This window comes from Typopeltis vanoorti, chromosome 22 (assembly GCF_054136105.1).
Source record: "Typopeltis vanoorti isolate ZY-2024b chromosome 22, IOZ_Tvanoo_1.0, whole genome shotgun sequence".
Lineage (NCBI taxonomy): Eukaryota > Metazoa > Arthropoda > Arachnida > Uropygi > Thelyphonidae > Typopeltis > Typopeltis vanoorti.
In genome coordinates, this window is record NC_143570.1 from 40900325 (window position 1) to 40915249 (window position 14925).

Sequence of the window (14925 nt, forward strand, 5' to 3'; positions counted from 1 at the left end):
CACTTACCTCTAATAAATGAGGAGGTACTATGAGATTGGTGCAATATCTGTGGTTCATCTAAACTGTTTAATCCTTGTTTTATAACAGTACTTTCTGTTGCTAATATTAAATATGGTTCAGAGGACTGACTATCTGGAAAAATATGTACACATTTAATTTCCAATTTTAATACCTAAAATTTATTTAATCTGTTTTATACAATTAATAAATTTTAGAATTTCTGCTTATAAAAAATCTTTTGTTATTAAATTATTATCATTATCATCAAACCTCCATGGAATCAAAAATCTCATTGTAGGAGGTCTTCATGTACATAGCTCATCAAACATTCCTTGATTTCATTGGCTGTTTCTGCATTCCCACATTCAGGCAGTGCATCCCATTCTTTTTGCCACAGGGAAATGGTTTCATCATCGTATCAAGAACTCTTATTGTGAAATCTCCATAAAATTCTCCTTATATTCCATCATTTTAAAATTCATTCATAGTCTATCTTCTACTGCCTCTCCTCACTCTTCTTGCCAGAAACTTATTCAGCCATTCTATATTATATTTCATCCTGTGCAGGCCTCCATATAAGTGCATTATTTCTTTCATCACCATCTCATTCATTCTCTTCATCTTCTACCTTTTTTTTTCTTCACACTTTCACCCCTACCTTGTTCACCTTCACTTGCTTTTACCACCTTACTTTCAACAACAGTCTTGCTGACATTCTCATTCACATTTTCTCACCTTTTGCAATTTGACTCTTCAGAGTCACACTCTCTCTCTCTCTCTCTCTCTCTCCATGCTCCTGGCATTCACTCTCAAAACACTGGCAAGCAGAAACGTTCTACACCTATTCACCAGTTTCATTCTCTTTTCACAAATCTTTCACCTTTCAAAGTAAATACATTTGCCACATGCTGCAGCAAACAAAATTTTGCATGCTGAATTTGCCTGTCAGAAGAAACAGTTTTTTTCCTAATAATGCACAAAAAATACTTGAAAAAAAAAAAAATTAAAAAAAAAAAAAAAAAAAAAAAAAATATATATATATATATATATATATATAACAGAAATAACAGTTTTTTTCCTAATAACATACGAAAAATACTTGAAAACAGAAGAAAACACTCATAAAAATAATAAGATACTACAAAAAAATCTAATATCATTAATTATTTTTAAAACACCACTCATTTTTCGTATCAACATATCACCACTACACCCTGGGTGTAGTTCCATCAAAGTTCCAGTGTGTAGGTTCATGGTGATGGTATCAGTAAATGTGTTGTAGATTCATAATATAGTCAACTTGCATAAGAGCATATCAGAATTTACCAATGAAACGGTATGCATTAGAATATACTACTCCATTGGTACATTCTGGTTTTGGCACAACAAATTTTCTTTAAAACAATGCTGATGTTATGGATCTTTAACTGGGATTTTTTTGTAATTTATTATAGTCAATTTTCTTTCGTGGCATTTGCTACAGGCAGAGAGGACTGAAACTATAATTTAAAAAAAAAAAGTTATTCGGGTATGAATGACAGAAAATGAAAGAAGGATAGATGGTTTGGAGAGTTTGCAAGATATCATACAGAAAGCAGGCTAAGAAAAGAAAAAAGAAAAAAAATTACTAAATCAATATTGGCTTCCAATTTTATAAGAGTTTGCAAGATCCTGTCTTCTGCAACATAATTTGTTGCAGAAGACAGGATGAAAAGGATAAGACATATCTCAGAACAGACAATATATGCAATTGGTGATAAAGATAAGTAGGCAAGTAGGTAGGTAGAGGTGTGAATATCTGCTACATAAAAATTTGAAGCTAAGATGAAAATGAATACCTCTAGTTTCTGGAAAAGATGACGTCTTGAATCTTTTTGTATCAGCAGGACCTTCTCCTTTATTATTTCTTGTAGCAACAGAAACTACATACATAGTTTCTGGCTTTAATCCAGTAAACATATAGTAGAGGCCACTATATTTTTCTGAAATATCCTATAAGAGAAATACAAGTATAACTAATATAAATTTAACAGTTACAAATTATAAATTTTTATAACTGTTTATATTTAAATAAATAAAAGGGTCACTTAAGGGTTTAAAAAAGTTGCAGCTAGATAACTTGCAGCTAAGGAGTGGCGCTAGTGTCCTTGGTAAATGTGGCGGTCGAGTTTAGCTAGTCTAGAAAACGTGTTTTTAAAGTTAAATATAGTGTGGCTTTTTGTCACAAATTGTGCTAAAATTGTGCATCGGTTAGAACAAGTGTCCTTCAGTGGTATTATTGTTTAGAACTGTGGTGTATATTGTGTTTTCACTGCCGTTTGTATCACTATATCAACGTGTAAAGATGGCGTCCAACAAGAAACGTACGTCAGCGGCGCGCAGGACTTCTACTACTACACGAAAGGCTGGCTCAGCGTTAGATTTTTCGCAATGGATGCGTTGCGGAAACTGCTACATGTATGCACCGAAAAATGTGAAGGATCTGTGGTCGGTCTGGCAAAATGAAAAGAAAGAAAATGTCGACGTATGTGAGAAGTGTAGGGATAGGCTGGAGCGTTTAGGAATGGAAGCTGACATCGGGACCGTAGCGGAAGAACTTCGGCGGGAGTTTATGAAAATGAAAAATGACCTTCATCTTCTTCATGAGGAAGTGGAAGTGATCGGTAAGGAGATACTGGAAGTTAAAGCTGAGTTTAATGTGTTAAACAGAGAAATTAGGACTATAGAGATTACTTTAGCTGAAGTAACTAGAACAGGATTACATATGGGTGAGTCTTTGGTGAATGATTCAGTAATAAATAGTATGGGAGTGATTGGGAGTCAACATAATAAAACCACAAGTAGCCAAGAAGAAATGAGATGTAGTGAGAGTGGGGGGGTAAGTAATAGAGAGTTGAGTAATGAAGCTGGGAGAGTCATGCTGAATAGTGTAGAGAATGAGTCCATGAGTGTGAACTTGAATGAAGTTAATAGTGGTAAAATATATGGTGATTCTATGATTAAGGGTATAGAGAGTGGTATGCATGAGGAGTGCTTGGCTGATGGTACAATAGAAAGAGTGGCTTTAGCAATAAAGAGAGGGCATGAAACAGACAAGATGATAGTTATGGTGGGTACGAATGACCCGAGAGGTAGTATAAATCGGGTAGGAAAAGATTTAAGAACATTATTAGATATTGTGAAGAGGAAAAGTGTCAATGGGAGAATAGTGTGTGTGCTGCCTCGTTTTGACAATTACGAGTTAAGTAGACGAGCAATGATAATGAATGATATGATTGCAAGAATGTGCAGAAAAAGAGGTCTGGAGTTTGTTGATGTTTGGAGTGTGTTTGAAGGAAAAAGGCAGTTGTATGCTAGAGATGGACTGCATCTTAACATGGAAGGACATAAGAGATTGAAGAAGTTATTGTTTTCTGAACAGGTTGAAGTTATTGGGCAGGGAAACTAATATTGAAAAGGTTGAGTGTAAGAGAGAGAAACTTTAGCACTGATTGTGTATTTATTGATCCTTATAGGCAGAATAAATTGCAGAAGAGAGGGGAAAAAAATCGGCATAGGACTACGGTAGTTAGTGACTTATATATCAGTTCTAAAGCCGGTACAAGATCTAGAGGGAATCTGCAATTTTTGTATACCAATGCTAGAAGCATTAGAAATAAGAGAGAAGAATTTTTGGCATTAGTCAGTGAAATCTCACCAAAAGTTGTAGGCATTAGTGAAACTTGGCTGTCAGCAGAAGATGTGGTCACTGGAATTGAATGTGATGGGTACAGTATTTTCAGGGAGGATAGAGAAGATAGAACAGGAGGAGGAGTACTGTTGATGATAGCTGATGTGTTGCAGCCAAAGAAAGTAGTATATCATGATGATAGACATGTGAATGAGAGCTCATTTGAGGCAGTCTGGTGCGAAATAGTGACCAACGCAACCAAATATACAGTTGGATGCTGCTATAGGCCAGGGAGTACAGGGGGAGATATTGAATTCATGCATCAGCAACTTAGTGCAATGAGTGAAGGCTTAGTGATTATTATGGGGGATTTTAATTATGGTGATATCAATTGGAAGGAGGAAATATCACGTAGCAAAAAGGAAATGGAGTTCATACATCTGCTACGAGATAATTACTTGAAACAGCACGTAACTGAAGGGACACGTGGTGTGAGAGTGTTGGACCTGGTTATTGGTTCAGAGGTTATATGCTTAAGTAAGGTGACCTCGTTACCTCCAGTTGGTGAAAGCGATCATGTGGTATTGACTTGGGAGGTTGCAAAATCTGTGGATTTTTCTATTAAGAAGGGGTATGTACGAAACTACAGGTTAGGCAATTATAACAAGCTTCGGAGTGAGCTTGCAGCCATCCCATGGCAGAACATATTGCAAGGGAAAGATGTTAGCAGTGCTTGGGATAAAATCAGCGGGTATCTGAGGAAAGCAATATCAGATTGTGTCCCCATGGTCAGGAGGTCAAACAAGGCAGGCATTAGATGGATGAGCAGTAGTATCAAGCTTGAACTACAAAAAAAGAAAATGTTATGGAGAATTTACAAGGAGAAGGGCGATCAGGACACCCATGAGCAGTACAAGGCTCAAGCTAGGAAGGTTACCAGCATAGTAAGAAAAGCTAAATCAGATTATGAGAAGACCTTAGCCAAAGAGATCAAGGGTAATCCCAAAGAGTTCTTCCGCTATGTGGCAAGTAAGAGGAAGAATGACTTCGGAAGGATAATCTTAGTGGGTGCTGATGGTATTGAGGTGACAAAATCAGATGTAATAGTCGAGTTACTGAGTGATCACTTCTCAAAAGTCTATCACCCAAGTGAGGATATCTCTATACCTATAGCAATACCTAATGTGAGAATTGAAGCTAAAGAATCAGAGGTATTAAATATATTGCGAAACTTAAATGCAAACACTGCGGTAGGCTTAGATGGAATATCAGCTCGGGTGTTACGTGAATGTGCAAATGAATTGTCAACCCCTCTTACCTGGATATTTAATTTAAGTTTGAACTCTGGTATGGTCCCTAGGGAGTGGAAGTTAGGCAAAGTGGTTCCTTTGCATAAGGGTGGCTCTAAAACTGCAGTATTGAATTACAGACCAATCACCATCTCAGGAGTAGTGGTAAAAGTATTGGAAAAGTTGGTTAAAGACAAAATTCAAGAATGGGTGGATCAGGATATGATACTCTATAGAGGCCAACATGGTTTTGTTAAAGGTAGATCCTGCCTTAGCAATCTATTAACTATCCATAATAGAATAACATCAGAGTTGGACAAAGGAACTGGCTACACAGTGGTACTTCTGGATTTTGCTAAGGCTTTTGACAGGATACCCCATAGAACACTGTTACGCAAATTGGAGCAGATGGGAATGGATATTAAATTGGTGATATGGATAGGAGAATGGCTCAGGGAGAGATACCATAAGGTGGTGTATGGAGGAGCCGAGTCCAGAATGAGGCAGGTGACCAGTGGTGTGCCTCAGGGCTCTGTGCTTGGGCCAATGTTGTTTAATTTGTATATAAATGATATAGGAAACGGCTTAAAGGGAGATATTCAGTTGTTTGCTGATGATGCAAAGTTGTGTAGTGCAATAAAAAATCAAGCTGATGTTGAAAGTTTGCAGGAGGATTTAAATAAGCTGGTAAAATGGGCAAAAGAAAATGGATGTCAGTTCAATGTGGAAAAGTGTAAAGTCTTGCATTTTGGGATTAAAAGATTACCAGCTGTGTACTACATCGATGGAAAGGTACTCCAAGAGATTGATGAGGCTAGGGACTTAGGGGTATTGGTAGATAAGGAGATGAAGTTCAGAGGACACATTGCTAAGGTGTCCAAGATTGCACATAGGATTACTTGGTTGTTGAGGAACACACTGACATCCAGAGATAAAGAGGTTATTATTCCCCTTTATAAAGCATTGATACTTCCACATTTGGATTACTGTGCTCAGGTCTGGTCACCTGGATTCCTTGGAGATGAGGAGGCTGTGGAGAGGGTTCAGAGAAGAGTGACCAAGTTGGTGAGTGATATAAAAAATGCTCCCTACATTGATAGATTGAGAGCGTGTGGATTGCAGAGATTGGTTGATAGGCGAAGAAGAGGGGATATGATAGAAACATTCAAATTACTAAAAGGTTTTTATAGGATTGATGCAGGGGAAATGTTTCAGCTGTGTGATAGTGATGGAAGAACAAGAGGTCATCTCTGGAAATTAAAGAAGAGTGTGGTTAACAAAGGTGTCAGAACAAGGTTTTTTGCCTGGAGGGTGGTGAATGAGTGGAATTCATTGCCTGACTTTGTTGTGAGCTCTTCATCTGTAAATGAATTCAAGAAGAGATATGACAGATATTGTTTTGCTAGCTTGGGTCTCCCGCGATGAGTCTACTGACTCCATGGAGATACCCGTAATAATAATAATAATAATAACAAATGCAGAGAACTATTGAGGACTACGAGGTCTGACACAGAAAAAACAAGACTGTGCCTGTATTTCTTTTTTTTAACAAATTGAGAAAATCAACTATGATCTAATTCAAAATAGTTCATTTGTGAGTTGACAGACAGCTGCATATAATGCTGCCGACGTTCAAATCGATTCTGCAGATCATTTTCTGAAAGACTGTTGAGAATCTCAGTCGTTTTTGCTTTCACTTCTTCTACCAACAAAAATGGGTTCCTTTGAGCACCGATTTGGTCTTTGGGAAGAGGCAGTAGTCACAGGGAGCCAGATTTGGTGAATAGGGTGGGTGCTCAAACACAGTGATGTTGTGATTAGCTAAAAACTGTTTCACAGACAAAGAAAGCATTATGGGCTGGATGTTGTCTTGGTGCAAAATCCCACCATTTTCCCATAATTCTGGTCATTTCCTTCTCACGTGTTCACACAATTTCATGAAAACTTCAAGGTAATATGTTGATTTACCATCTGGCTGCTGGGAACTCACTCTGCCATTCTAATTCCCTGGATATCGAAGAAAACAATCAACATGGCCTTGAACTTCGAATGACTCATGCGTGCTTTTTTTGGTCTTGGAGATGTTGTTGACTTCCACTGCATTGATTGTCGCTTGGTTTCCAGATTATACATAAATATTCAAGTTTCATCACAAATAATTACCGAATTCAACAAGTTTGGTTCATTCTTAATGCATTACAAAAGGTCCAAACACAGTTACTTGCGATGCTCTTTTTGTTCATCTGATCATCTGACAACATTTTTGGAGTCATTTTTGCACAAACCTTTTTTATGTTCAATTCTTCCATTAAAATGTGTCAAATATTTTCCCTGTCCAAATGAACTTTCTCAACCACAGCTTGAGTACCCAACCTTCTGTCTTTTCGAATCACATCTCGCACTTTTTTTAATGTTATCATCAGTAACTGCTGTGCATGGATGCCCTGGGCAATCATCATCTTTCACGCTTTCTCTGCTTTCAAAAAATCATTTGTGCCATTCAAAAATGCCTGCAAGAGACATGCACTTTTCACCGTAAGCCTCAATCAATAATTGAAAAGTTTCTGTCACGGATTTCTTCTGTTTCACAAGAAACTTGATGTTAACTCACTGTTCACTCTCACTCCAACATTTTCTGGCCGTGGGTAAGAAAATGTCTATATTTGAACACGCATCCACTCATACTGATTTAAGCAATGGAGATGAGCCTATCCTCATGGTGACAGGTTAGAATATGCTCTATAACCATCTCTTTGTCTCTCCCCCTTCCACTCTCCGTTCCCAAGCCATAGGGTTAGTCTCGTTTTTTTCATGTCAGACCTCGTATATATAAAGACTATTGACGAAATATCATTTCCCATGGAGCAAATCACATCACTAAGTAAGCAAATGGATATTGAAGAAACAAAAAAAAAAAAAAAAGATAAGCTGACAAACAGAACAGGCGTAAACATATCAAAAAATAAAAATAAAATTAATTTCAAAATAGAAAAATCCTTAGCCTATAATTAATATTTAGTATATGTTGTATTTCCTGAAAAATAATAGCAACATAACAAAGACTCAAAAATGAGAAGATGCCAGCCACCTGTGAATAAAATAGAGTAAAATAGTCCAAACTATTCTAAAGTACTAATGAGATTTTTATATATGCTTAAAAAAATAGTAAGTACTGCATGAAGAAAATTCCCCCAAAAAGGGGATAAGTTAAGCCCTTCAGTCTATTCAGACTGAGACAATGCAGTAAGGATGTTCATTTTACAACCCTTATTATACAACTGCACAACAAGAAAGATTTTTTGTACCTTGATTGTAGTCATTTCACTCTCTTCTTCTTTCAAGTAGAGGACATAAGAAATAATTGGTCCATTTGGAAATAGAGGAGGGGTCCAGCTAACAGAAATCTGTGTTGGTCCAATAGCAGTGAACCGAGATATACTTGGGGAACTAGAAGGAACTATGAATAAAGTATACTATTAAATATTTTTTTAAATGTAAACAAATCAATCATTTCTCTTAACTTCATGTTATGCAACTAAGTATATATATATATATACACACATCCACTCTGAAATATATGAAACAATTATCAAACTGGGCAATATACAGATATACATTTTAATGCCACTCCCGCCCAGAAAATGGATGGTAACCTATAGTGTATTTTGCATCTAGAATTAAGAATCCCACCTCTAGAAAACAAACAGAATTTTTGTCATGCCAATGCAAGTCTTAGGTATACAGGAGAGACATTTTCAAAATACTCATTATTATTATTATTATTATTACTATTATTCAGGCCTCCATGGAGTCAAAAGACTCATCGTGGGAGGTCCTTTCTAAGAAAAACAAGTCTATCAAGACTCATCGAGGGAGATCCCTCCAAGGAAACACAAAGTCTATCATACCACTCCTTAAATGCATTGACCATTCTCGCTCTCACCACTCCATCAGGCAATGCATTCATTGGTTCAACTACCCTCCATGGAAACCAGTCCTCACCCTCTTTCTCACCGTTTCCTTTTGTAACTTCCAGGGATGGCCCCTTGTCATGACTCCTTCCCGCTGTCCAACCAAGCGAAAGAACTCTACAGTGTCAACCCTGTAACCACCTCTCAACAGTTTAAAAGTCTCAATCATATCACCCCCCTCCTTCTTCTATTCACCAAACTCTGCAATCCACACTCCCTCAGCCGATCCTCATAACTAACATTGTACAGTCCCAACACCATCTTCGTTATCCGCCTTTATACCCTTTCCGCAGTTAATTCATCCCCTTCAAATCCTGGAGACCAGATCTGAGAACAATAGTCTAAGTGTGGTCTGATCAGAGTCCTACACAATGGAATGATAACCATTTTATCTCTGCAAGTCAGTGTCCTTCTCATTATTGCAGCAATCCTCTGTGTTACCTTCACCACCCCCGCAATATGTCCCCCAAACTTCAGGTTTCTATCAATCATCAACCCCAGATCTCTTGTCTCCCCTACTTCCTCCAGTATAACTCCTCCCATAGAGTATGCAGTGTCCCATCGATGTTTCCCAAACCTGAAGACCTTACATTTTGCTGCATTAAACTGACACTCCCATTCAGTTGCCCATCTATCTAGCTTATTCAAATTCACTTGCAGGGCTACCACATCTGTGCTATTACTAATAATCCTTCCCAGCTTTGCATCATCCACAAACAACCAAATCTGTGCTATTACTAATAATCCTTCCCAGCTTTGCATCATCCACAAACAACCAAATCTGTGCTATTACTAATAATCCTTCCCAGCTTTGCATCATCCACAAACAACCAAATATCCCCTTGCAATCCACGGATAATGTCATTGATATAAAGGTTAAACAATATAGGTCCCAGTACTGAGCCCTGTGGAACCACACTTGTAACCTTCTGCCTCTTTGATATTGCTCCACTATACACAACTCTCTGATACTTATTGGACAGCCAATCCTGAATCCAGTTGACCAATCTGACATCCAGACCCATGTGCTGCAACTTGAATATCAGCTTATCATGTGGCACCCTGTCAAATGCCTTCGCTAAATCCAAGAAAATGGCAGTATATGCCTTTCCCTCATCTATTGTAACTTTATTATAAAAGGCTAGCATATTGCTAAAACAAGCGTGCCTTCACAAATCCATGTTGAATCTCACTAATAATATTACCCTCATCTGCCCAATGCTGTATATGGTTCTTCACTACTTTCTCCAAGATCTTACTAACTACTGATGACACACAAACTGGCCTATAATTAGACACTTCCAGTTGCTGCCGCCCTTATGCAATGGCACTATCTTACCTTCCTTCCATTCCTTGGGTGCCTTTCCCACAGCCAGACTTTTATTGATGAGCCAGGTCAAAGGAGCTGTCAGTTCTTTAGCACATTCTCTCAAAACTCGTGGTGAAATACCATCCAGTCCCACAGCTTTACTAACATCCAGAGTACTCAGTATGTGGAACACACTCTCCTGAACAGACAATGAACCAAAATTTTTTCGCAATGTTTTCAGAACAGTGCACGATAGTGTGTGATGAAAATGGGTTGCTGAACCATGACAATGCCCAGCCTGAGAGGAAATTAGAAAATGAAGTTGCATTCATCACCGATATAGTCAAAAAATCACCATTGTCAGCGATAAATTATCGATGTTGTAATCCTGACTTTCCGAGAAATAAAGTTGGCAACACTAGTACAGCAGTCAATATATATACTTTATGGTGTAAGTGTGTTAAGGGTAGATCATAGCATCTGTCACTTCTGAAAAGCAAACAGTGCCAATTTAACTATGAACAGTTTTTGTTGTAGAAACAATGAGGCAAGTTTGATTTTTTTATTTATTGTCAGCATTTTTTATGGTAGCAGGCATGTTTTATGTAACATTTTTGCATGTTGTTAGTTTTCTGGTTACCCAAAAGTTGCACTTATCAATTTAAATAAAATGAACACTTTGCCAGAATTGTATTAAGTTTGTTTGACAGTTGAAAACATAAACATAATCTCTCATGTTTCGTTGTTTCTTTTCTCTGCTGTGACGGTAGACTTTTAAAATTTTACTTCTGCACAAGTTTGGTTTTCCAGGATTTTCATGGAGATTTTGAAGTGTTGGAGAAGATTCAGAGGTGAGTGACCTAATGGGTGACTGGGCTTTGGAGTGCTTCCTCTAAAGAAACTGAAAGTTCAAAGTTTATAAAGTTTAATTGATTGGTGGAAATGAGGGAATTTAAGGGAAACATATAAGGTACTGAAGCAGTTTTATAGGCTGGATACTGAAGAAATTTTCCATGAGATGACAGGAGAGAATATGAGGGTCATCCTTAGAATTTGTGCTGGAATTTAGGTACGGAGAATGAGGACTAGATTTTTGTGTCATCCTTACAATTTGTGCTGGAATTTAGGTTATGGAGAATGAGGACTAGATTTTTGTGTAGTCAGTGATGAATGAGTAAGATGCATTATCTGTGGCATTCGTGAGTGATTTTTGTTGGTGAATTAGTTTAAGGAGAGATATGGCAGGCATTGTGCAAATAATAGTTACTGTTGACCTCCTGCGATGAGTCTTTGAACTCAATGGAGCTTCCCACTTAATAATCATTTGACATCCCATGTTAGAGAATCCCAGACTAGGAACCCTTTTTTGATATTCTCTGGCAAAAATATTCTTATCTTGTGTGTTGCTTTTTTTTTTCCTTTTTTTTTTTCATGTCTGTACAGAAAATTTTGATAAATACTCTGATCTTTTAATCATTCAACTCTAACAACTTCAGTATGGATGATTGAGCAAAGCTATATTAAAAACCAAACAAACACAATTTTTAAAAATTAATTGTGTTTGATACATGCGAAGCTGGGAAGGGTTATTAGTAATAGTGCAGATGTGGTAGACCTGCAAGTGAATTTGAATAAGCTAGATAGATGGGCAAATGAATGGGGGTTTCAGTTTAATGCAGCAAAATGTAAGGTCTTCAGGTTTGGGAAACATCGATGGGACACTGCATACTCTATGGGAGGAGTTATACTGGAGGAAGTAGGGAGACAAGAGATCTGGGGTTGATGATTGATAGAAATCTGAAGTTTGGGAGACATATTGCAGGGATGGTGAAGGTAACACAGAGGATTGTTGCAATAATGAGAAGGACACTGACTTGCAGAGATAAAATGGTTATCATTCCATTGTGTAGGACTCTGATCAGACCACGCTTAGACTATTGTTCTCAGATCTGGTCCCCAGGATTTAAAGGGGATGAATTAACTGTGGAAAGGGTATAAAGGCGGATAACGAAGATGGTGTCGGGACTGTACAATGTTAGTTATGAGGATCGGCTGAGGGAGTGTGGATTGCAGAGTTTGGTGAATAGAAGAAGGAGGGGATGATATGATTGACTTTTAAACTGTTGAGAGGTGGTTACAGGGTTGACACTGTAGAGTTCTTTCGCTTGGTTGGACAGTGGGAAGGGGTTATGACAAGGGGCCATCCCTGGAAGTTACAAAAGGAAACTATGAGAAAGAGGGTGAGGAGTAGTTTCTTTGCATGGAGAGTGGTTGAACCGTGGAACGCATTGCCTGATAAGCGAGGATGGGCAATGCATTTAAGGAGTGGTATGAGAGACTTTGTGTTTCCTAGGAGGGACCTCCCTCGAGGAGTCTTGATAGACTTGTGTTTCTTAGGAAGGATCTCCCACGATGAGTCTTTTGACTCCATGGAGGCCTGAATAATAATAATAATAATAATAATAATAATAATAATAATATAAATACGTGTTATAGACCATTAATTTCCTTGTATAATCCACACATTTATAAAGGATACTGTATGCATGTATGGATTATACAAGGAAATTAAACCCCATACATTAGATGAGTAGTGTAAGCAAGAAAAAAATTTGTCAGTATTCAGATGAGTATTTGAAGTTCGGTTTCATACCTGCTGCTCAGTATGAATGGTCACCATTCTGTCTATTGTGTGAACACTGTTTCACCAATGAATCAATGAAAACAGGTCATCTCAAAGCACATTTAAAGTTGGAACATAGTGCTTATGTGAACTATAATTTGAACTAATTTAAGTCTTTAAAGGCGAAGTTTTAGAAAAGATCAACAATAGATTGATTGTTCTCTGTACAAACTGTTATCCAAAATCGTACTCTTGAAGTAAGTTATGAAATTTCTCTGCTCATAGCTAAATCAGGAAAAAAAATCATACTGTAGGGGAGGATTTAATTAAGCCTGCAATATTAACTTTTCTCAAAATAGTTCTGGAGAAAGATGACATAGATGTCCAAGGAATGCTACTCAGTAATAACATTGTTAGCAAAAGAATAGATGAGATGACTAAAAATGTGGAAACACCACTTGTTGAAAATTGAGATCAAAGAGATTCTCAATACGGTTGGATGAATCAACTGTAAGAGACGGTGAGGCTGTAATGATGGTCTATGTAAGATATAGTGACAATGGCGAATTTACTGAAGAGCTGTTGTTCTGTGAAGCACTCAAAACCATCACTACTGTCATTTATATATACAATAAACTCAAAAATTATTTAGAGGAAGCTCAAATATCAATGAAAAATATTACATCTTGTGCTACAGATGGTACTCCTGTTATGATGGGCAAGAAATATGGCTGTTTAAAATTCATGAAGGATGACAATCCTGAAATGTTACATGTGCATTGTGTTATTCACAGAGAAAATTTAGTTTCCAAAACGCTTTCACCAGTTCTAAATGAGATATTGAATTCAATTATAAAATGTATCAACACTATTAAAGCTAACGCCAAATGTGAGCATCTCTTGAAACAATTTTGTGAAGATAAAACTGCTGACAATGTAAGACTATTGCTTCACATCAAGGTGAGATGGCCGTCACAGGGGAATTGCCTGAGGAAATTCATGGAACTATTAGATATTTTTAATGAGTTTGTGAATGACAAAACTGAAATGAAACTCCTACAAACAGTTGATGTCAAACATTTATGAGTTATTTGATAGATATCTTTGAAAAGCTGAATATGTTAAAGAAGCAACTGCAAGGAGCAAATAAGACCCTTGTCGATGCAAAAGGCTAAGATATTTGGCTTCATTGCATTTCTGCAATTATGTCAAAAGAATGTTTCAGCCAAAAAATTTGACCAATTCTATGGCTAAATAAATGTGAGGTAACTGATGCTGCTGTACTTGTTATTGCAAATCACCTGAGCAAAATGGCCTGTGATTTAAATGATAGATTTTCTGATTTAAAAGTCATTATTATTATTATTATTATTATTATTATTCAGGCCTCCATGGAGTCAAAAGACTCGTCGTGGGAGGTCCTTCCTAAGAACATAAAGTCTGTCAAGACTCATCGAGGGAGAGGTCCCCCTAAAAAACACAAAGTCTATCATACCACTCCTTAAACTCCTTGACCATTCTCGCTCTCACCACTCCATCAGGCAATGCATTCCATGGTTCAACCACCCTCCACGGAAAGAAACCACTACTCACCCTCTTGCTCAGTTTCCTTTCGTAACTTCCAGGGTTGGCTTCTTGTCATCACTCCTTCCCGCTGTTCAACCAAGCGAAAGAACTCCCCAGTGTCAACCTTATAACCACCTCTCAACAGTTTAAAAGTCTCAATCATATCACCTCTCCTCCTTCTATCCACCAAACTCTGCAGTCCACATTCCCTCAGCCGATCCTCATAACCAAATTTGTACAGTCCTGAAACCATTTTTGTAATCCATCTTTGTATCCTTTCCACAATTAATTTATCCCCTTCAAATCCTGGGGACCAAATCTGAGAACAATAGTCCAAGTGTGGTCTGATTAGAGACTTATACAACAGAATGATAACCCTCTTATCTCTGCAGGTCAGTGTCCTTCTCATAATTGCAGCAATCCTCTGTGTTACCTTCGCCACCTTTGCAAAATGTCCCCTAAACTTCAGGTTTCTATCAATCATCAATCCCAGATC

General features: G+C 37.6%; 1 protein-coding gene across 1 annotated transcript in view; it reads right to left on the reverse strand.

The window, feature by feature from the left end:
• The window catches only part of LOC150094345 (proto-oncogene tyrosine-protein kinase ROS-like), a 719271-nt gene that overhangs the window by 515192 nt on the left and 189154 nt on the right, over positions 1-14925 (reverse strand). The window contains exons 8-10 of the mRNA XM_090412445.1: positions 8266-8417; positions 1840-1993; positions 8-133 (exon numbers count right to left, since the gene is read on the reverse strand). Coding sequence (XP_090268571.1) covers positions 8-133; positions 1840-1993; positions 8266-8417 — 432 coding nt within the window. The remainder of the gene's footprint in view (positions 1-7; positions 134-1839; positions 1994-8265; positions 8418-14925) is intronic.